The following is a 23060-nucleotide window of genomic DNA, read 5'->3' as shown; positions in this document are numbered from 1 at the left end:
CTGTCAAATCTCAAAATATTTTATTTCCCCTGAATACTTAATGCATATATCATGTGATAGCAACTTACAGATTAACACTGACAACTATGAGAACAGCACAGTTGAACAGTTTTAAGAGGAAATAGAGTTTTACTTTTGTCATCAGTCAATATTTGCCTGCCCCCCCAGCCATGAGGACCTATACAGAGGCTTGCTTTGCTATAATTTTGTTTTTTATTACAATTGGACATGACTGAGAATTATTATATATTTTAAATGTAAGTGCATTAGAATTGATAATTTGCTTCACCTTAGCATTTGCATAACTATCCTTTTCTTACTGATTTGTTTGACAAAACAAAACAAGGTTGTCTGAAGTGATTTTCTCTCCATCAGTATTTTTGATTGTCCTTGGAATAATCTGTCATGCATTGCTATACGTTACTTATTAATTTTAGCTTTAAATTGCAGTATGGTTGACTGTATAACTGTGATGTTGTAGATTAAACTTTGTTGTCCCTAATGTGTGTTTGGAAATAAGTTACTTGTTAAGTTTATTATTCATCATCTTTATTTTGTCCCTCATATTAAATCATTTGTTTGTTACATTGTCATTATAAACATTCAGCAGGGTCTACTGGAATACAAACTGAGTACATCATGAGTCAAATTTAAGTGCATTTGCTACTCTACACATCTACTCACCCCTCCATCACTTGCTCCTGTTTTCCAGTATGCTCTTCCTCTTTATTCCCCCATCTTGTAATCATCTCTCTCTCTGACTTCCATTTTGTAGAGTTACAATTCTCTTCCAGTATGCCTGTCATATAATCCTGTCCCATCCTTTCTGCAGAGTAAACATGACGATTTCTCAGCCTTTCTTCAGTAGGGAAATCCAACATTCTCAACATTCATTCCAAAAGTTATTTTTCTGCCTTTCTGTATGGTCTTCTAATTTATACTCAGAGATTAAGAGCTGGCTATAACAGTATCCTAAAGAGTGACAATAGCAACTGATCAGGGATGCCTGTCATATCAATCCCATCTTACAATGCATCTCAACAATATTTTGCTTCTGATGCAGCCATATTGCATTGTGCTTAATGATCAAAGAAAAAGTCAAAACACACGTTCATTTTATCTCGTGCTCTTGCATTTCTTCTTCCAAAGTACTTTTAGTCCATGTACTGACTCTCCTTTGTAAACTCTGACACTGAGTGTAAATGGTACATTATGTGATTGTATACACATTGTCTGCAAAAATAAATGCAGCGTATTTTAGACTTTAGGTTGTTGATTATATAACACAAAGCATCCTAGGAAAGTTTCAGTGATAATATAAAGTAGTATCTGATGGTCCATGTCGGTGTAAAGAGTAAAGGCTGTCAAAGGTCTGGTTATACATGTGGTAGTTTATAATCGCAGTATTGCAACTTCAGTAAAGTTATGTGTAACGGTCATTAAAAAAACACAGTAAAGATCTCCTTCCGTAAATTATTAGTTGCAGTAAACCTGTCATAAATGTGTTAACCCTCATGTCTGTTACATCAGTAATAAAAATCCAAGCTATAATATATGGCTTTATATGTGTATGTGTAGCATGCATGCTGGTATGTATATATAAACTGTGTTACATCTGTGTGTTTTGTCCAGGAAAGGATTCTTTTTTCATTCCTCTGCTGAGCATATTTTTAAATGTACGCCTGTCTGCCATGCTGCTATGTATTCCATTTAACATTCAGGATATTCTTTTTACATTTTGTTCTGTGCATGTGGAAGTCCAAAATGTTTGGTGCATTTAGAGGTTCATCCTTATTGCTGCAGTATGTGTTAGTAAATGCCAAGTCATGCAGTGGTCAGCCACTCTAAATAGCCTGTTGCTTTCTCCTTCACACAGTCGCAAAAGTACATGCAGTTGTGTATATGTGCACAAGTAATGTATCTGAGAGTGATGTCACACGTGTATAATGTGTAGCTACATATATCATAGACAGTGAACTGGCTTTGTCCATGTGCCAACCCTGGTTAAGTTATAAACTGAAAGCATAATCTGTAAATATCATAACATGCAACTACGTCACCAAGCTCTATATTCAATCTGATGTCTTTTGCTTTTAATTGTGTCTGTCCAAGAGAATTGTGAGTCCCTGCTAGGGAACACTACTAAGCCATTCTACATAATCACTTTGTTTTATATTTTCTAATGTTATCCAACTTCTAGTGTAATCTATGTAAGTTTGTCCATTTGGAGCTTTTCTCCCCGGGCCTCCGCTGAAAATGGACATGTATCCAGTCAGACTATCCCAGTAAACAAATGTAAAATAAATAAATAAATTGTCCAAACAAATTAGAAACAACTTAATTTCTAGCATGTCAGAAATCATATACAGTTCTTTCTGCAGTTAAACTAGCAGACATTCTGAAAGAACCTCCAAAGTTTCACTTTGTGGACATGAATACACCATCCACCAGACACAAGGAGGTCATCTACTTCTACAATGTTGTCCTTCCCAGCAATGAAGCTCTTTGCTGGATTGCCTCTTTTGTGTGTGGTAAAGGGATGATTGCCTTGTCTAGTTCAAAATGAGGAGAGCTGTTAACTCCTCCAGCAAGTACACTTCTCCCCCATAGGCACCGGATAGATCAATGTCTTGAAAATAGCTACTCAGGCTAAGCATATCTTAAGCTAGTGTGCAGTAAAGCTCAGCCCTGTACTGTTACCTGAAATTTCTGGTAATGTGACAGTACTTTGGAAACTGTAGTAGGCTACAGTTCTTCCACTGCTTATGCAAGCTTGCCAAAAAAATTCCAGACTGAAGTTTTAGGGCTTGAATCATAACTTAAAAAATATAATCTTTGCCTGTGCATTAAGACAGTTTGTTGAAACATGGTTCATTTGTTGAATGCATGTAATTGAAGGATAAATGGATAGCAACAGAATTATCTGAAACCACAGGTAAACAGAATTATTCTAAAGCAGTTTGCAGTCAAGCAAAATGAACTATTGCTTCTCCATTCACTGCATATGTATAATTTCAAAGTAATAAAAATAAATAATTAATAGGTGATTTATGTGGAAATCAGCTGCTACCCCACTTTCTCATTTTAATTCTGATGTCACCACTACCACTAAAAGAAAGAAAAAAAAACATGTCGATACTGGGAAATAGTATACAACTGTGCATTATCTCAAATAAATGCAACATCCTGCTATGTAACAATGCCAGAGATTGATGGCATGTCACATTAATGCCTATACACTTAATCCCACATTCAGAAGTAGGTCAAGTATAATATAAACCAAACTAAAATTCAGGGAAGTTAAGCCTGACAAAATAGGTTCATAGGTGTGTACTAGGCTAACAACCATTAGGTCTTTTTAAGTCTAGCCATACATCCCAAATCTCTGACAAGTTATGGTACCCTTGATAAATGAAAGCTGGGTCTTGTGAGAGGAAGCAGTTACAAGCAGGAGCCCGAGAGATGAGCCATTTGCATGCTGCCTGGGTTCAATAGAGATGTAGGTGCCAAACCAGGAGTGAATTTCATGTTCTCCATCCAGTTGCCTAAGTTACACCTAGAAGGCAGTTGAATGACTTGGGTGTTATCACTGAATACAAATAGCTTTACTTATTAGTGTAAACACATGAAGTAATAATTAGAACTCACTAACACCGATGTAATATGGTAGGTTCAGCCCATTAGGCTAAGTGATGAATTGTTAGGCATATACAGGATATTATTATGGTAACCATGCTGTAGAGACTGTTTTTGCTTGTACCAGGGTTTTTTCTTGTAATTATTTAATTTAAAAGTTGTCATAGTTACCATTGGAACCCTCTTCTTGCCTGTGATCCTTTCTGCTAGCAAGTTTTGCCAGGTCAGGCTTTGGAAAGCTGGTGACGGTGTAACATATAACTTCTAAGTTACTAATTGTACCTGAAGAGCAGGTCCGTCTATGTCATATTATAAAAAAAAATCAGCAGTGATGTTTATTTTGAGCTCTGCCTCCTATATGTAATGCATTAGAGCATTAGATCAATGTTCATGGCAGATTAATGCACTTGCAGAAACCTCAAAGGATTCCCAGTTCTCCCACCTATGCCCTTCTTCAGATGTCCAGATAGATAGCCTTAAAGCTCTAGCTTCTGCTAGGCTCCATTCTTCAGGAATTTACTCATTTGGAATGTGCAGCAGTTTCACTCCTCACAAACGTATGTAAGTTACCTTTCTGTATCACTCTGAATGTCTGCCGCTGTCCAGAGATACAAACAACTGACCACTGTATTAGTGGCTGCAGCCTACAGTATCCTATTACTTCCTCGTCCCAACATTTTCCACAACATTCTTAATGGATTCCTACCTACTGGGCATTCCCTAATGCAAATGCTTTATGACACTCTTACATTACTGGATTCACTGTAATATAAGCATCAGAGCTGAAAAGTACCTTGGCTCATAAACTGCTTGTTGTTGCCCAAGTACATCAGTCTGCAGCAGTTACAGATATAAGTTTACAACTGTGGGGTGTTTTCTGCATGTGGAAGGTCTGTAGCTGTCTTTGTGTAAGGTTTCTCACATTACCAGAAATGGGATATCATGACTACCTAGTCTGCAAACTAACAAATAAATCAAGTAAATCCAACTGGTCTTAATTGTGTATTTACATGACTTCTGTGATTCAGCAGTAGGTTATTGAAGCATGGCACACATGATGTTTTATAGAGTTTGTAGATATCATAAGCCACAAAGCAATATGGGGTATTTAGAAACACCTAGTACGTTTGAAGCGGGATGATTTTTATTTATTTTTTTTACCTTTCACAGACCATTGTTAGATGTGCATCTTAAATGCACCTTAACATGTAAGTAGCCACATCCCACAAAAGTAAGTAAAACTTAAAAAAAAAAAGCTAGCTGACATTAGTTAATGATGTACCTAAGTGCTAAGCATTTCTTAACACCCCCAGTGTCATCTTTCAGCTACTGTTCAATTCCCTGTCTTGTAGTAAGAATTTTGAAAGAGCCAGACGGGTCATGCATCTCAGATATATGTGTCTGGCCATTGAAAAGTCGATCAGAGTAATCAAGAACACACTCTTAGAAATATTCATTAGTAAGGTAATGTGGAAACAACAAATCCTTGGCAGAACATGACTTTTTTCTAGTAGTTTGTGTAAATCCATGCAATTAGTACTTAGAAGTTATGTTTTTGTAAGAAACAGACTATTTAGATAGGGCACGTATGCACGTAGGAGGATTGTTTAAATCATAGAGTTGCAGTAGTATCCAACATTATCTTCTTTGCACTTTTCTTAATATTCCTAATCTGCTTTTTCCAGTTCCTGTATCACCCCTAAGAAGCAGAATGGACAGAATTGTGCCAGACAGCATGGCTATGCGGATATCCACATGTGAGTATACTTAAGTATGAAAACATGAAAAATAACCCTTCATTTGTGCTTATTATAATTTATGACCAAACGGAAACAAATGGTTGAACAAAAATAATGTTTAAATGTGGGCAGTTGTAGATTACAATTTGGGGGTTTATTAATAAAAAGAGCCTATAAAGATGCAGCGAATACATTAAATGAATAGAACTAATTAAAATGATTAAAGCCAAAAGAAAAGAAAGAGAGAAAGAAAACAAAGAGGAAGGATAAACAACAAAACTTAGATGTGTTTTCCAAAATGTGTGTATTCAGTATTGTGCAATGAATGGAATGAAATAGACTAAATACTTCAGAAAATATAAGCCGCAAATGCCAGTACCTGTTTATTTAATGGAAATGAGTTTCACAGGAGTATACAAAATTTCCTTCCAAGTTAATCTGCTTAGAATAATGGGTTAAGAAGTTTGAATTGCACACTCTAAAATTCACACCGGTTAAACATTGTTTAGAACTCTTCATTTCTGAATTTTATTATTGCAGACATCAGGAGACTGAAAAATTGGTCAAAGTCAGATGATTCTTTTCTTTGCGATGGAATTCTTAAGTCTTTCTTAGTATCTCCTTAAAAAGGGCCCTAGGTTACATGACTCTCTAAATCAATCGATTGCTCAGTCATTTTATAATCATGATATAGGTATACACCAAGACGCATACACACTAGATACTGTAACAGGCTGTGTTGCACTTGGTGTCTGAGGGGCATCATTAAAACAGTCTTACACACAAATACTCCTTTTCACATACTGGTAAGCAGCACCATCTTTCAGGAATTGAAAGTATTAATGCATTCAGTTTAAGACAACTGTTGTTGACAGAATAAAGAAGTATACTTATTGCATTGTATGACACTGAGTACTTTAAGTGACCTGTTTTTTACCTTGAGAAAGCAATATTTATATGGTCATCCTAACCTGTTTTAGGACTAACAGAAACCAGGAATGACAGACTGATACAAATTCACACACCCAAAGTATCATTTTAATGTCTTATGATCATGGGAAATAATTATGCCATTAATAATGATGCTGAAATGTGTGCATGTCAAGGTCAGTTCATGCCACTATAGATATAAGGCACAGTGTGAGCACATATGGCAACTACTTGATATTTGTAATCTACCTAATCATTTGAAAGATGGGAGTAACACTCTAGCAAACGTGTATTTTATTATTTAACATTTGTTTACTGAGATAGTCCGACTGGACAACAATATCCATTTATATTGCACATCATTTTCTTTTTCTAAAAGGACAGATTAAAACTGAAACTTTCTGAACTGTCAAATGGAAATAGATTATTTTAAAATGGTAATAGGTCAACAGTACCACAAATGGATAATAAATATACCCAATATAAGCACTTAAAATATGACTATAGTTATAAAGTGCATTTTGATAAAAGGTGATGTCCTTCCTTAATCACTGTTCCTCACAATACAGATATCCTGGCAAGGATAGCAATATGTCCAGCCAGCCTAAAAAAGCCTAGAGTCTTCCATATGCTGTAGATCAGACATATGTTACACATTGGAGCTGTAAGGTACATAAGTTACATATGAGCATAAAATCTTCATAGTTTCATAGTTTCATAGTAGTGTACTAGGCTATCTGCCCGGGGGCATTTATAAGCCTAGCCAACAGTGATGTGGCTTCCGCCACCCCGTATTATATAGTTGCACCTCTCTAGTAGTGACACATGTGGGACCCCATTATTTAGTAAACTATACCTCTGTCTAGCAGTGACACTGAGGTGACTCCCGGGGTAAACTTGCGATCTCCCATCCATGCATCGAGATTTTTCTTGAACAGTGCCAATGAAGGGCTCTGTCTCACATGAACTGGGATTTTGTTCCAGAGTATGGGTAACCTCTGTGTTATGAATCTATCCCTCCAGCATGTCCTATTCATATTTGTGCAGAGGTTGAAATCTTTAGCTCGCGTGGTTCTGTTGGATTTGGATTTTTTGAGATGGAGCATGTCCATCAGTTCTTGGTTGGACATGGCCCTGTATGTTAGGCACAAATCACCTCTGAGCAGGCGGTATGCTACTGAATAGAGCTGGAGTTTCTTTAATCTAGCTGGATAAGGCACATGTTTGAGACCTATGATCCTCTTGGTGAGGTACTTCTGGGGTCTTTCCAGTTGTTGCATGTGCCGGGTGAGATACATCCCAAATGGAGCATTATATTCAATCATGGGCCTGACAAGGGAGGAATATAGAGGTACAATGACCTCCTTTGATCTGGATGAGAATCCCTTCATGATGAGATGGGCAAGGTAGAATGTCTTTCTGACCACTATGGCAACATGGTTGTCAAAGGAGAGGTCACTATCGACTTGAGTCCCCAGGTCTCTGATTACTTCTTCCGTATTCAGTGGGTTATTGTCTACGTGATAATTTGTGGGTACTTTGTTTTTCCCAAAGGGGATGACTGTACATTTTTTGGCGTTAAGTTTGAGGCCATGATTCCGGCACCAGTTGTCCGTTTCAGTGAGACCTTTCTGTAGGATGTGTGTGTCAGCAGGTGAATCAACTATGGCACCCAGTTTGCAGTCATCTGCAAACTTTGTCAGCCATAATCCTCCCATATTTGCTTTCACATCTGAGAAGTAAATGCCGAATAAGAGTGGTCCCAAGACTGAGCCCTGTGGGACACCACTCGTGACTGGTTTTGAGTCTGACATGGCTCCAGCAATTTTGACCTTATGGGTTCTGTTTTTTAGCCAGTTTGCTACCCATCTTGTGACATATGGATTTACATTTAGGCTGCTGAGCTTGTCTATGATGCCAAAGTGTGGTATCTTGTCAAAGGCTTTAGCCAAGTCCAAGTAGGCAGTGTGGACAGCCTTGCCCTCGTCAATGGCACTAGTGACTGTCTCGAAAAAGTCAACCAGGTTTAAGAGGCAGGATCTGCCTTTTACAAAACCGAACTGGGTGGGATCAAGGGTCTGCAGATCCCCAATGTCGCCATTTATGAGTTCCATGATGATTCTTTCCATAGCCTTGCAGACCAGGCTGGTCAGACTTATGGGGCGGTAGTTACCAGGGTCAGTAGAATTTCCCCCTTTGTGGAGTGGGACCACTGTTGCTGTGTGCCAGTGTTCAGGTACATATCCTGTAGTGAGGCTAAGATTGAATAGCGTTCTTAGGTGCGGGTTTAGTTCATCTTGAAGTTCACGTAACACGCAACCGGGATACCATCGGGTCCCATAGATGCTGTGTTTTCTGCTTTGTTGAGTGCTGATTTCACCTGTATGTCTGTGATGACAGGTAGGTTACATTCAGCAGGGATAATTACTTCATCTTTAGGGGGTGAGGGAGGGGAGAAATTTGCACTGAACCTATTTGCCAGAATATTGGCAATGTCGGTAGGGTCAGTGAATTTTTTGTCGTTGTGTACTAACTCAGAGCATATCTGAGAATTTCCTCCCAAGGTTCTGACATAATTGAAGAAGGCCTTGTGATTGTCTTTGGTATCCTTGGCAATCTTTTTCTCAAAGTTTGCTTTAGATGTTTTTATGAGAGAACGTAGTTTTTTACTTGTGCTGATCTGGGAAGCCTTTCCTTTGTGGGATTTGGTTTTGTCCTGCAGTAGCTTCCTTCTTTTGTTGTACTACTAGTCTGAACTCAGCATTTTGAATTCCCTCTGAAGGTTGTGCATTTCATACAGTTCAAAAAGGCTGGAGCAGAAAAATACCTGGTTGAGGATTCTTCCTTTTCCTCTTAGCTTGTTTAATTGTAGGTACATGTTATCCAGATAGGGGAAATATAAATGTGTAAGGCAGATTCCCCATTAGGATGGACACAATAAATGCCTATTTTGTTTGAGTGCAATGCATGACCATAAACTATGTTCTGATTGCCTGACCTTCACTCCTAAGGCCTTGAGCAGCCATCTTTCCTCTTTCCATTTACTTAGGAAAACAGTGGCTTAAGCTACTTGATCAGAGAATCATGGCTTCAGAATCTTCCCACCCAGACATCTAGTCGCCTTTGACAAAGAAGTAAAAAAAAATTAAAACTGGAGGATTCTCCTGTCTATCTTCTGCCTTGGTGTTTTTGTGGTGTTAGATGAAGAGATGAAAGAACATCTGGTTCCAATGCCTGCCCCTTCTGCCACAACCCCTTTGGAGGCTGACATAGGACATGCAGTTCACATGTTCTCTAAGGCTGAGCTGACATCTTTTGAAGGATGAATCAGGGCTGGTAATGTCTGAAGGACCTAAGTGGATTTCACAAATACTAGTGAGGGGAAAAATACTTTGTTCCCCTGTAAAGGTAAGGCAGGGTTCAGAACCTCCATGTTTGCCATGGGAAACATCCTTATCAAAAAGAAACAAAAACAAATAAGGTATGTGTCTCCTATTGCTACAAACCCCCAAAAAGAGTGGCAAGACTTCACCTGAGGTGTTTTAAAATCCCTCGTGGCTTTAAAGGCTCCTCTAGGAGTTTATCAGTCCCTTCCCCTTTAAGGATTCCTTCTACTTCAGCTCCGTTAACAATGACTAGGGATATTTCTCCAGCTGATGATGAAGATTTAGATTCTGGGGCAAAGTCTTCAACTTGTTCCTCCAAGATTCATTTATCTCTTGCTTTGAGATGTGATGAGGTAGCTACTCTTTTTCATGATTCCACTTTGGAAGAACTTTCCTTTGGGGATACTATTCTTAAAATGGTAGAACATTTTAAATGGGAAAGCTCTCAGATGTCTGAGGTTTAACAGAGATTCTATGATTCCCTTAGACCTTCTGCTGTTCTTCCTGTTGTGGAGGCTCTATTTGATACTTTCATGTCTGTTTCCTAAGACCCCGAGTCTCAGTCTGTTGTTTCTAAAAAGCCAGAAAAATTCTAAAAGGTCCCCGAGGCTCAGAAATATTTGTGTGTCAATTTCTCATCAGACCTTTCTTTCATTCCCCTCGTAACTGAGAAGCCCACTAAGCTGCTTATTTCTTCCAAACTTTTATCACCAGACAAGGATACCAGAGCCATGGACAGATATGGCATGAGGGTGTACACCTGTGCTACCTTGGATTTTATGGTCATCAGTTACCAGGCACATATGACCAGATATGTGATTACCCTTACTGCCAAACTGGGGGGGAGGGGTTCATCTGTCATGCCTGAGTCTGATGCAAAACGTTCAGCTCTTTTCTTACATAGTTCTGCTTCATAATTAGCTAGACATTCCATTAAGTGTTGCTGTGATGCTGTTGATACTTCATCTAGGGTGGCTGAGTCAGGGTCAAATATTAAGTGGATATTCCTGGCTTCAGCTTCAATCCTTTCCATAGGATGTAAAGGGGGAATTCTAAGAATCTCCCCTGGATAGCCAGAATCTGTTTGGGTTTGTGGCTGCAAATCTCTCTAGAGTTTTGGAAGACAAGGGGAAGGTTATGCAATACATTATGCAGATCTTTCTTTCACCTATTCCTAAATATCAAAGGAACTACCTGTCTAAAGAAGGTCCTTTTGAACAAACATTATAAGCAGCCTTTAAAGGGTAAAATGCCATCTAACAGGGCTTTTTCCTGAAAAGCTGAGTTGTGATTCCAAGGGTTAAAAGACTTCTTTTCAAGGCAAGATAGCTTCCATTTGATAGTCTTAGTCTTCCTCTCGGCCAGATTCTTCTTTTTCAAAGGTTGATGCTGTCATTTCCCATTTGGTGAAAGTTCACACTATACACCTGCATTCTGTCTTCAATCCACAGTGGCAACTCCAGGGTGTGAAAGGACCTTCCTCCCTTTTTAGGCAGTTCTCAGCCTCCTCCTTACCAGTTGCCTCATGTTCCTCTTCTACTTCAGGACCTATTTGCTCAATGTACTTTTCAGACAGTGCCACCTTGCCAGAGGGACACAGGCTTCTACTCCAGGAGTTGTTTTGCTTTCCACAAAGGAGGGCTCTTGGAGGCACATTCTAGTACTCTCCTCTCTCAACACCTTTCTGAAAGTTCCTTTTTTCAATATCTTGATTCTTCAATCTCTATTCCCTGTGCTTTTAGCTCAGGGCTTTCTGGTTTTAATGGATCTAAGGGATGCATATCTCCATATCCCTATTCACCCTTTCTTCAGCGAGTGTTTGTGCTTCTTATAGGCTCATAGGTTCATACTAGGCTATCTGCCCTAGGGCAATTTATAAGCCTAGCTAGAGTGTGCTTGGCTTTCGACACCAGTTTTAAATGAATTTTGCTATGCCCTTTTTCGAGGTTAGTATACTGTGCCTCTGTCTAACAGTGACACAGAAGTGATACCTGGGGTAAGCCTACGATCTCCTATCCACTCATCAAGATTCTTCTTGAAGAGAGTCAATGAGGGACTCTGCCTAACCTGGACTGGGATTTTATTCCAGAGTGAAGGGAGCCTCTGGGTTATGAATCTGTCCCTCCAGCATGTCCTATTTATTTCAGTGCTGAGGTTCAAGTCTCTCGAGTGCGTAGCTCGATGGGATTTGGATTTTCTGAGGTGCAGCATGTCCATTAATTCCAGGTTGGACATGGCTTTATACATCAGGCACAGATCGCCTCTGAGCAGGCGGTATGCCACTGAGTAGAGCTGGAGTTTCTTTACCTTTCTCTGTATCTTTCTCTGTACCTTTCTCTGTATCTTCCTTACATTATCAGTTCGCTGCTTTGACATTTGGTATTTCTTCATCGTTGGAGATCATTACTGAATGTGCAGACCCTGTCATATTCTTTTTCAGTGTCCAAGGCATTCCAGTTTTTCCCTACCTGGATGACCTTATTCAAGCTCCCTCTCAACAGGATCTTGTGCAGGATGTAGAATGCACAATGCTGCTTATCAGTGTAGGCTTCATTCTAAATCTAAACAAGTCATTTCTGACATCTTCCAAGGACCATTTTTTGGGGGTGCAGGATTCATACCCGTACTATGATTGCTTTTCTTCCTCTCTCCAAGGTCATCTCTGACAGCTTTCTTTTAGTCTTGTTTCCTTTTCAAGAAACCTCAGAAGAGAGATTCTAAGAGCTCTGGAGTTCACGCCATCCACTAATTCCCATGGTTGCCTTTGACCGACTCCAGACGAGAAAGTTTCAATGGTATCCAAAGAGAATCTGACTGCAGCATTGTCATCCCTTGGACTTCCCCTTTCCTCTCTTTCCTTCCCTAAGGAACTTCTGTGGCAGATCAGTAAGATATCTGTAAATCCATGTCTTCCTTTTCTGGTACCTTCCCCCACTCAAAAACTATTTCTGTATGCTTCAGATCTAGCCGGGAGGGGGGCTTTTTCTAACCATATCAGGGTTCAGGGTGTCTGGTCTCCTCAGAAGGTGAAAGAGTATGTCAATGTCAAGAAAATGAAAGCTCTGATCCTGGTTCCTTAGAACTTCCATTACCAGAGGTCCACTCAGGGTTGTCACGGACATCACCACTGCTATATGGCACATAAGCAAGGGGAAACAAAGTCTTACCACCATTGCAGACTTGACCTCATAGCATGCAACATTGCCATACATCATCAGTTGATTCCTTATCAGTTGATTCCATTTGAAAACATTGAAGTGGCAAACAATCTCAGTATATCTATGACAGAGCCTCACAAATGGATGCTACTCAGAGACACTTTCTTGGACATTGTACATTGGTGGGTACTCCTCAAGTAGACCTTTTTAACTCCCCTCAGAAAAAGAAAACTTCCCCAGTTCTGCTCTAGAATGTCAAATCCTCTGGCTTGAAAATTAGATGCCATGTCTTTTTCTTAGATAGGGATGTTCCTGTATGAATTTCCCTGCTTCCTGTAATGCCAAAACTCCTACACAAGATCATGTGAGACAGGCCCACAATCTTGTTGGTGATTCCCTTTTGGCTCAGACAAGATTGATTTTCCCTTCTTTTTCAGTGAGCCAGGGGCAATCATCACAGGTTACCCCATAGGATGGATCTACCCACACATGACAAAGGCTCTCTAATTTACCCTCATCTTCTTACCCTGCAATTGACTCTTTCTGTGATAAGATTTTGATTCCTTTTAGGCACCAATTATCTGAAGCCGTGCTTTGGGTTTTGTAGGAGGCCAGAAAGTCAACTACTAGTAAATATTATGTCACTAAGCAGAACATATTTTCATCTTAGTGTCACGACAAAGAACAGCATCGTCTTTTGGTGAGTATTCCTACTATTCTTTCTTATTTGTGTGACTTTCTCAATTCTGTTCTGGCATACTCTTTGATTAGAGCTCATTTGTTAGCCATTTCTGCCTGTCTGCCTCTCAATCCGCCACTTTCTTCTAGGTTTGAGGTCAGAAAGTTTCTCAAAGGCTTCTTTCATATGAGGCCACCAGTAAAACCCATACCCCCTTCTTGGGACCTGTGAAAAATTCACTGAAATCTAGTAGATCTTATGATACTGGTTATGCAGATATGCAAAAGGTCCATCAGAGCAGGGTACAGGATTGCCTTGTATGTCAGGCATAAATCACCTTTCAGTGGTCTGCAAGGTAAAGTGTATAGAGGCAGGGTTTTGAGTTGATCTCCATAGGATGTTTTTAAAATGCCCTGTATTCTTTGTGTGAGGAACCACTGTGGACGTTCCAATTGCTGCATGCACCTGGTCAGCTACATACCAAAGGCAGTGTTGTACTCGGTGATGGGCATGATGAGGGATGGAAATAGAGGAAATGACTTCCTTGGACCAAGATGCCCACCCTTGCTTGTAAGTTGACCCATAAAGAATGATTTCCTTACTACCTTAGACACATGTTGGTTGTAGGTCAGGATACTATCTACATACATCCCCAAATCCATGACTACTGGCTCTACTCTTAAGGGCATGTTATCAGTGATGTAGTTTTCTTTGGTGGCCGACTTTCTGAGTGTTACATTGTGGCTTTGGCAGCAGTCAGTTGTCTGTGTTAGTCCTTCCTGTAGGATATTAATGTCTTGGTGGGATTCTATGACTACTCTTAGTTTGCAATCACTTGAAACTTGGTCAGCCAAAGGCCCTTGACATTGGCTTTGACTTCCAAGAAGTAAATGTTAAAAAGGAGTGGACCCAGCACAGAGTGCTGAGGGACTAGCATCTTTGTGGAGGTGGCCTTACCTTTCCTAACTTCCTGGGGTCCTATATGAGAGCCAGATAGCTATGCAACACATAACATAAGGGTTTAAACCTAATTCTGTATGTTTGTTTACAATTCCCAAGTGGGACACTGTATCAAATACCTTAGCCAGGTGAAGGTAGTCAGTATGCATCATTTTGTACTCCTCCATTGCCTTGCTGTCATTTAAAAAGAAGTCAACCAGGTTGAGTAGGCATGATCTGTCCCTTGATGAAGGCAGACTGGGTTGGATCCAGTAGCCGAAGATTTCCTATGTTATTATTAATATTTTCCATGATAATTCTTTCCAAGGCTTTGCATAAGCGACTAGTTAGACTTAAGAATGGGATGCTATTGCGGTCCTGCATTCATGTGGCCCAAAGCCTTTCTGGAGACTGTGGTTAAATAGTTACGCTGGTGGTCTAATATATCATGTTTTAGATTATTCAGGAGGCATCCTGAATATTATTATGGCCCATCCATTGAGTGTTCTTGGCCTTGGAGAGTGAATCCAGGACCTACTTCCTCGTTATAGTTGGGATGTTGTGTTTGATGTTATTACCTGAAGGGCAGCTGGGGACAGAGGGGGGTAAAATTCGAGCTGAATTTGTTGACCAGCAGATTTGCTATATTTTTTGATCCACATATGTGACTCCATTTACAATTGGTTCTGCACACAGATGTATTGTGCCTTTGAGGTTATGCACATAGCTAAAGAAAGCCTTGTGGCTGTCCTTAGTCTGGGAGGCTATCTTTACCTCAGAATTCACTTTGATGGCCATAATTTCCCCTCTTAGCTATTTCTTTAGCTTGATGATGGAGTTTATATCCTGCTGGGCTTTGCACTTCTTAATTTTAGCAATTTTTTTTTCCTTTTGTTGTACAGCCTGTTTATGTTTGGCTTATTTCTGGTTGGCACAGACATCTCTATGCATCTGTTAAAGTGGTTGTATAGGTTTTCAGTGAACAATATATATATATGTATAGGCAACTATGTTCTCAAGGTTTTGAGGAGCTTGAAATGTTGTCAGGTTATCGCTTAATAATAAGAAGCTTGCTTCAGAATAGTTAGGTCGAATGGTGAGTGTCTCCAGTAGGTCTAAGTATGAGCTACAGGTCTCATGTGTTATACAGGGTGACTTATAGCTTGCAAGGGTATGGTATGGTACTTTGATTCCAATAACCACCGTCTAAGATCCGCCAACAAAGCACTAGTTGACATAACCAAAAGCAAAAACAGCACTGGTAACTCCATCTACCCTACTTCTGTTGCAAAAACATGGAATTCTATCCCAACAGATATTAGGACCACAGAAAACAAAAATAACTTAAAAAACTCCCATGGGCCTATTTAAATAGGTCCTGGATAGCAACTGTTCAGACCCTGAGTAGATGCCCATGTTGATCTTACTGTGCAAGCTTACAACAGCTCCTTACTATGTTCTGTACTCAGCCTGTTGTTTATTGTATTAACATTGTATGAAGGTATCCTTATAACGTAATGTAATACCCTACAAATATATTGTATATTTATCACGTATTGTTTTTTATATTGTATGCTTATTCTATTGTACTTCAATAATTTGCGTATTGCATTTACTGTACTAACCTTTATGGAGCTTTTCTCCCCGGCTTCACTGAAAATGGGATTTCTGCCCAGTCGGACTATCCCAGTAAACAAATTTAAAATAAAATAAATAAATAAGTAAAGAGTTGTTAAATAAAGTCATAATAGAAAACTGTAAAAAGGGGAAGAATCTAAGTACGGCATGGACAGACTACAAAAAAGCATTTGACAGTATCCCACATTCATGAATAAAACATTACTTAACTCATTCACTCAAATGGAGCTCAGGAAGTTTGCAATGTAACTTCCGATGGAAGGAGCATAAGACTTTTGACAGAATTGAATTATGTCCTCACATTTCAAACAAGTGTTCATATCTGTGGAACCATACAGGTTACGAAAGAAGTATAACTTGCAAACTCTTCAGCACAAACTATTTTTATAGTAGTAGTATTCTTTAGATTCTAGGTCTTAAAATGAATGTTATAAAACACAGTAAACACAGTAACTATTATATCTGTAATATTTTGCAAACAACGTACAATATCTCAGCAACCACTCAAGTTACAGACATGCTGTCAGCAGCATTTTATTCATCTAGCTGAGAGTTTTTCATGTGAGGCTAAGGAGTTCTGTCTGTCTTACTTGGTTGTTGAGATATTTAGAAAAATGTGAAAATTACATTTATATAAATTAATATCATAAAAAAACAGTTAATATCTATTTACCTGAACTAGACAGAGAGCATGGTTTTGGAATTATTGATGCAAATATGAACAAGCAATATTTGACGCCTAGGAGCATCAGTAGGATTTAACTGCACATGCATTTGGAGGTGCCACTCAGACGTAATAAGTTCAAAATGTATAAGATAAACCCTACACTGATTGATTACATTACAGCTACCATGAAACAGTGGCAAACCACTTTGTAGTTAAGCTATGATAAAGGACAAATTATTATTCTGGGGATAAAAATTCAGAGGGGGATATTCCAGGGAGACTCTACCACCTCTGCTTTTTTTCCTTGCCCATTAATCTCTCTACTTAACAGATTAGGTCATGGCTAAAATTTGGCTTCCAGAAAATACCAAACTAGAAAAACATTTCATCTTCTTTTAGTGGATGATTTAAAAGTGTATAGTTCATCAGATGAGGAACTGAAAGCAAAACTGCAGGTGCTCAAACCTTTTTCAGACGATATAAGAATGTCATCTGGTCTTGATAAATGTGCAAAAGCAACCTTTAAAGCAGGAAAGTTGCAGCACCAATAAAACATCAGTTTGGGACAGGAATGTGATATAAAAGAACTTGAGCAAGAGGGAGTGTAAAAATATTTGGGAATTGATGAAGGATCAGCAATAAAACATGAATAAATACAAATAAAACTTAGTAAGGGTTATTTTAGAAGATTAAAATTAATACTGAAAACAGTGTTGACATCTAGAAACAAAGTTCAGGCTGTAAACCAATTCGCTCTTCCTGTCATAACTCACAGTTTTGGAATGAATGACTGGCCCTAAAAGGTGCTGGATCAGTTGGACAGGCAAACATAAAGGATGCTTCATGCTTATCAAATGATTTATAAAAATTAGTATATACCAAGATTATATATTCCCCATTCTGAAGGAGGTATGGGCCTTCTCGAATCTGATTACATGTATAGATCTGCAATTGTAGGACTGCCTACATATCTGCTGACTTCACAAGACCCAAATGTAGAGAAAGTTTTAAAACATCAGGAGAATAAGTCTAAGATTACTTTCCCGCTTAGTTTAGCAGAATCATATTGGTGCAAAGGTGGAATGGAAATCAAACCAGAACTAGATAAAAATCAGGCAGCAAATGAACGTGCCCCCAAAAAAGAAAGACTATAAGGTGAAAGACCAGAGGACAAGGCAAGAAATGTGTAAAATCCATAAATATAGTTACAAGTATAGAAAACCTCATATTGGTCAGGATCAAAGACAGGAATGTTTAAGGAGAGGTGAATTTAAACGAAACGACAAAAGATTAATATATGCTTCCCAAGATAGTGGACTTACGTACATGTTGGTTTACAAAGTCCATTGAACATGTAAGAGAAACAGAAAATGCAAGTTTTGTAAAACAGAATTGGTAACATTCACATATCTTGTTGCTGGTTGTAATATTCTAATGTCCAAAGGACTGTATACTGAAAAGCATAATAATGTGGTAAGACTGTTGCTTTGGGGATTGTGCAAACATTATGGTACTGAAGTAGCTGAAAAACACTGGAAGCATGAGCCACAAAGCATTATAGAAAATTAAGTTTATATCACATGGGATCTCCCATTACCAACAGTTCAAAAAAATAGATGCAAGAAAACCAAACATAGTAGTCCATAAAAAGAAGACAAAAGTAGCATGGGTCACTGAAACTGCTACACCCAGTGACCACAGTGTGTTGCAGAGAGAGAGAGATACAGTCATAAAATACTCGGATTTGCAGGCAGAAATGATGGCAATGTGGAAAAAGGATACCTAGACAGTTGCAAGTGTAGTAGGAGCGATGGGTCTTGTAAAAAAGAATTTACAGTTGTACTTTGATATGTTAAAGACACATGTAGCTCCTTATGATTTACAGAAGGAGTCATTACTGGGCACATTGTGGGTGCTGTGAAGAATACTTCTGGCCAGCATCAAGGATTGAAACAACACTAATTTCGTGAACTTTAATCATACTTTACTTAGAGAAGGGGGTCTATTCCTCTCATGCTATTAGAAACCCAAAATACTTGGAGAAATTAAAAAAAAAACAGGGACTAAAGCAGAAGGAGTCTTGAGCTACATCAAACACAAACATACCTCAAGGTTGTTCAAATAGGATGACAAACTTAAGCTTCTCCACATCCAAATTACCATAGGCAAAGTACCATATCATACCCAAACTGTTACAATGGTGAAGATGTGCACATCCCCCACACTGATTATTCACTGAGGCCAGTTACAGTATACAAAGCCATAATACAGCTGCAGTCAGACATCAGTATAGCTAGAGCTCAGTTGGTCAGAGGTGTGTGTGTGTGTGTGTGTGTGTGTGTGTATTTACACAGACACACATGTGCACACACAAACAAACACACGAACCATAACAAAAAACAAATATAAAAGCACAACTCAACTAGTGACAAACTCAGCTTTCATGGGTTTGGCTTTATTGCCTAAATGCACCAATGAAGACTTAAAGTAAAAAGTCATGGGCATTCAGAAGCCATGTAGCTGCAACATTTATATGTCCTTAAGGTGTCATTTACATATATCCCATGGGCTTCCACTTCATGATGTTTAAATCTTTACAATAATGAACCCTGAGGAACACCGGCTTTACAGTTGCCCATGACTGGGCAAGAAGGCACTGAAATCATTTGTAATATATTATTATGACAGACAGCTGTGAAACCTTTGGATAACACCTTCGACAAAAAAAAACAGTATTACAAGCTTTTTACTAAATGGAGAGTGGTGTAGAAGACCAAATGCTCTCTTCATGTTAACAAAACTCCCGCCTGTGAGAAAGTCCTTTAGTATATCATTGTATATGGATCTTGGGATGGCTACCAGGCTGTAATATCTTTTTCTGAAGCGTTTCCACAAGAAAGACATATTTGTAAACATTCAAAAACTTGGTTTCAAATAATGCTCTCAAATATCTTGCTGATGGGCACAGGGTAAAGTTTGATAATCTTGCTGTGGAACATGAGGGGACAGCTTACGTGGGCAGATTCCAACATGCCTGAATGGAGCAGGAAGGATTGCAGTAGACAGGGACAAACTGAAAACATGTATCAGGGGTTTGACTATGCAATATTAAAGAAAGAGTGGATGGAAGACATCTTAGAGGTCTTAGATTTCTGGAGTTTTTCTAGGAGTTTGCTTATAAACTGAAATGAAAGATATATAATCCAAAAGGTAAGTACTGATTTAAAGGGGAAGACTCACCAGGAATGAATCTACATTGAGGCTTTCTAGTTCAAGATGTAGACCTTTGTTAAAGTGACAATGTGCAGAATGTGTCCAAGAGTTAATAATGTTCATGATAACATCTTAATTACTTTCCAAAACATGTTGAGACAACATTGAAGCAGCTTTTACTTTCTTTAGCCATATATACCACCTTGGCAGAGTTAATTACTATCCTGTCTTATAATTTCATTTTAAGAAATGTTGGTACCTAAACATTTTTTCTACTGCTGACTCACTTGGATTATTGCTGTGTTGATGTGCTTTGTTTTGTGCAGGAATTGGTACCCATTTCAATGTTCAAAATCTTCCTTCTGATGGGGAGCTCCGTTTTTGGTGATGAAAATCCTACAGCATTAGATGGCTCATTGTAGCTGTGCCTTCTTTTGTCCACTCTTGGCAGTGTTCATAGTATGCACTGCTCATACCTCTCATGACATTTTTGCTTCTGTAGTCTAGAAAGCATTGACAACATACAGTTGCTGTGCTGATGAATGGAGATAACAGTCATCATAGTGCCACTTCACTTTTGCTTATAATAAACCAGAATATCCCATCATGAATTTTGTTTAGTTTGTACCCTCTACAGACTACACAGTGTTTTGCTTCAGTCCATTATAAATCTTATAACTGCTTCCATTGTATATGTATTCCTTATTTCTGTTGTACTGTCTGCTCACTTCTTTGAATTAGTATAACTAATGTATCTTCTTATGATCCTACAAAGTGTTTGTCTTACATCAGTTATGACTTGCCAATGAAAATGCTATGTTTTGGGGAACTTTTAAGATCTGTTCATTATTATTATTATTATTTTTTTTTTTACAGACTCAACAATGTCATTGTCTTTTGAGAATCTGTCTGGTATCCATGCATATCTTCGAGGGCTACGTGTAATTAGTGTTCAGAGAACTTTAAGTCAGCTATCACGGGAGCTTGAACCTTGATCTCTTCTGAGTTACTCAGATTAAGTAGAAAATATACTTCATTGATTTCAAAGAGGAAGTCTGCAAAAAGGTGATTGCTGCTGACATAGATGAGCACAGAGCACCATTCAGATGACTTCAGTGATATGAAACGTAGTGCTGCATAAGTGGGCATTACTTGCATTCATGGTAGCTAATTGCCAAAATATAATTGGGAAGACATCTGAGCTTCTGCACTTAATTTAAAGCACTTGGTTACTTGATGATCCCTGGTCCTGCACTGCTGGAACATTCCTAATGGCTGTACAGCCACCTCAAAATGTTTGGCAAGGTTTTATTCACTTCCTCTTATTAGACATGGGTTGTTAAGTACACAATGAATTCTGCCTAGGATCCGAGTAAGAACAAGTTGTCCAGAACAGTCATGGAAAATGTGAGTTGTTTTCTAATTAATAAACAGTTCCTTCTTTTAGGTCCATAAATGACCTAGCTTAAGAAAAGAGAGAAACGTGACAGTCATATCACTGAACAGTTTTACTTAGGCAGTGAATTTAATATTGGGAGCTAACAGTTAAATGTGAAGATGTGAGAAAGGAATGCCATTTCTATGGTATGCTATTGTGTCCCCACTTTGAAGGTGGCTGCATTGTTCATGAATGTCGATAGTGTAATACAGTGGGATAACTGTGGCACCATATTAGACACGTTATTTCCATGGCTGACTTTATTTTACAAATGGCACATTTTTTTATATCAGCCAGCATTATGTATCTCTAGAATGGCTGGGACATGTCTGAAATGCATTATTAAAATCAGCAATGTATTCTATAAGTTTCTCATATTGAATGAAACACTTTTGCTTGACTATGGAGCTGAATATAAATTAATTCTGAGGCAGACCTGCACTATAACATTATGGCTGAACTTTGTTGTTAAAACTGTTACAGAATAACTCATAAGGGAAAATATGGATTAACATTTGACAGTACATTATATTTTAAGCTGTCATAGTTGTGCCAAATTGCTGAATTTCAGAGTTAGTAAAGAAAGTTAAGAAGTACAGGAGTCAGAAAGGAAAGCTGGCCAGTGGTATCATGGTACAGTTTCTGGCCACATGGCCTGTGACCTGGTTTCCATTGGCAAGCATGACAGTGGAGAGCTCAGAAGGAGGGAAGGAAGAGGAATAAAGGAATGAGCAGCCTACGGCCTAGTCACCCCTTCCTGGAAGACAGTGTGGAACTTCTACCATTGTAGCAGTTCCTGGAGAACTAAAGGAGATAGCAGGGGGGTGTCTAGGGAACAACAGACAGGTCTCCGTTACTCATCGTGTGCTGAATGCACATTTTACAAGCATTCAAGGATACAGCATACTGTTGTTGGGGTCAGTGAGTTAGACTTAAGTTACAGACCCCTGTCTAAACATATGTGACAGTTCCAGTGTCCTTCTTCCCTTCAAATGGGCATGATGGCCAGTGTGTGTGTGTGTGTGTGTGTGTGTGTGTGTGTGTGTGTGTGTGTGTGAGCGTGCATGTGTCAGACTCAGAAAATGCATAGATGTATGGTAGTCATTTTTTGCTCATTTCTCAAAACTGAGATTGGAGGAACACAAACTAATCTAACATAGGTGATATGGTCTGATATCTGAGCTAAATCAGAAAGTTGTGTTTCTGTGGCTCAAAAGAAAGGTTTAAACATTTGAGTCAGCATGCTTTTGTTTCTTCACATTGAACATAATCTATGCAAGATTTGTTCTTTTGAAATTATATATTGCAAGAAACAATATTTTATTTTTGTAAATAAAAAGAAGAAAATATGTTTTATTATGTTAGTGTGTCTTGTTTCTGACTTCTGATTTATTCTAATCATATTTTATTCCGAAGGGTTTATGTTATCATTGTATTACAAAAATGCAAAATAACAAGGACCAGTAGTTAAAAGAGTACTGATTCAAAGATTACTTAATTTCAAGAATGAGTTCTAGAAAGAGAGATGATGGATGTTTTTAAGCTACAACCGGCATAAGCAAACTGATGATAGCCTGTTTTTATTCTCCTCATCAAATGATGTTCTGTACCAGACTTGGAAATGTTGGTTTGCTTCA

At 38.6% G+C, this 23060-nt stretch overlaps 1 protein-coding gene across 1 annotated transcript in view; it reads left to right on the top strand.

The window, feature by feature from the left end:
- RAPGEF3 (Rap guanine nucleotide exchange factor 3) overlaps positions 1–22782 on the top strand; it is a 466244-nt gene extending 443462 nt beyond the window's left edge. Inside the window, exons 26-27 of the mRNA XM_044083866.1 lie at positions 5322–5393; positions 20862–22782. Of these exons, the coding sequence (XP_043939801.1) occupies positions 5322–5393; positions 20862–20980 (191 nt within the window). The 3' untranslated portion in view covers positions 20981–22782. The remainder of the gene's footprint in view (positions 1–5321; positions 5394–20861) is intronic.
- The last annotated feature ends 278 nt before the right edge of the window (positions 22783–23060 follow it).

The sequence above is a fragment of the Protopterus annectens genome, chromosome 9.part0 (genome assembly GCF_019279795.1).
Source record: "Protopterus annectens isolate FY-2018-M chromosome 9.part0, PAN1.0, whole genome shotgun sequence".
Classification (NCBI taxonomy): Eukaryota; Metazoa; Chordata; order Ceratodontiformes; family Protopteridae; genus Protopterus; species Protopterus annectens.
The sequence above is the reverse complement of the archived record's forward strand: the minus strand, read 5'-3'. Positions and strand labels throughout refer to the sequence as shown.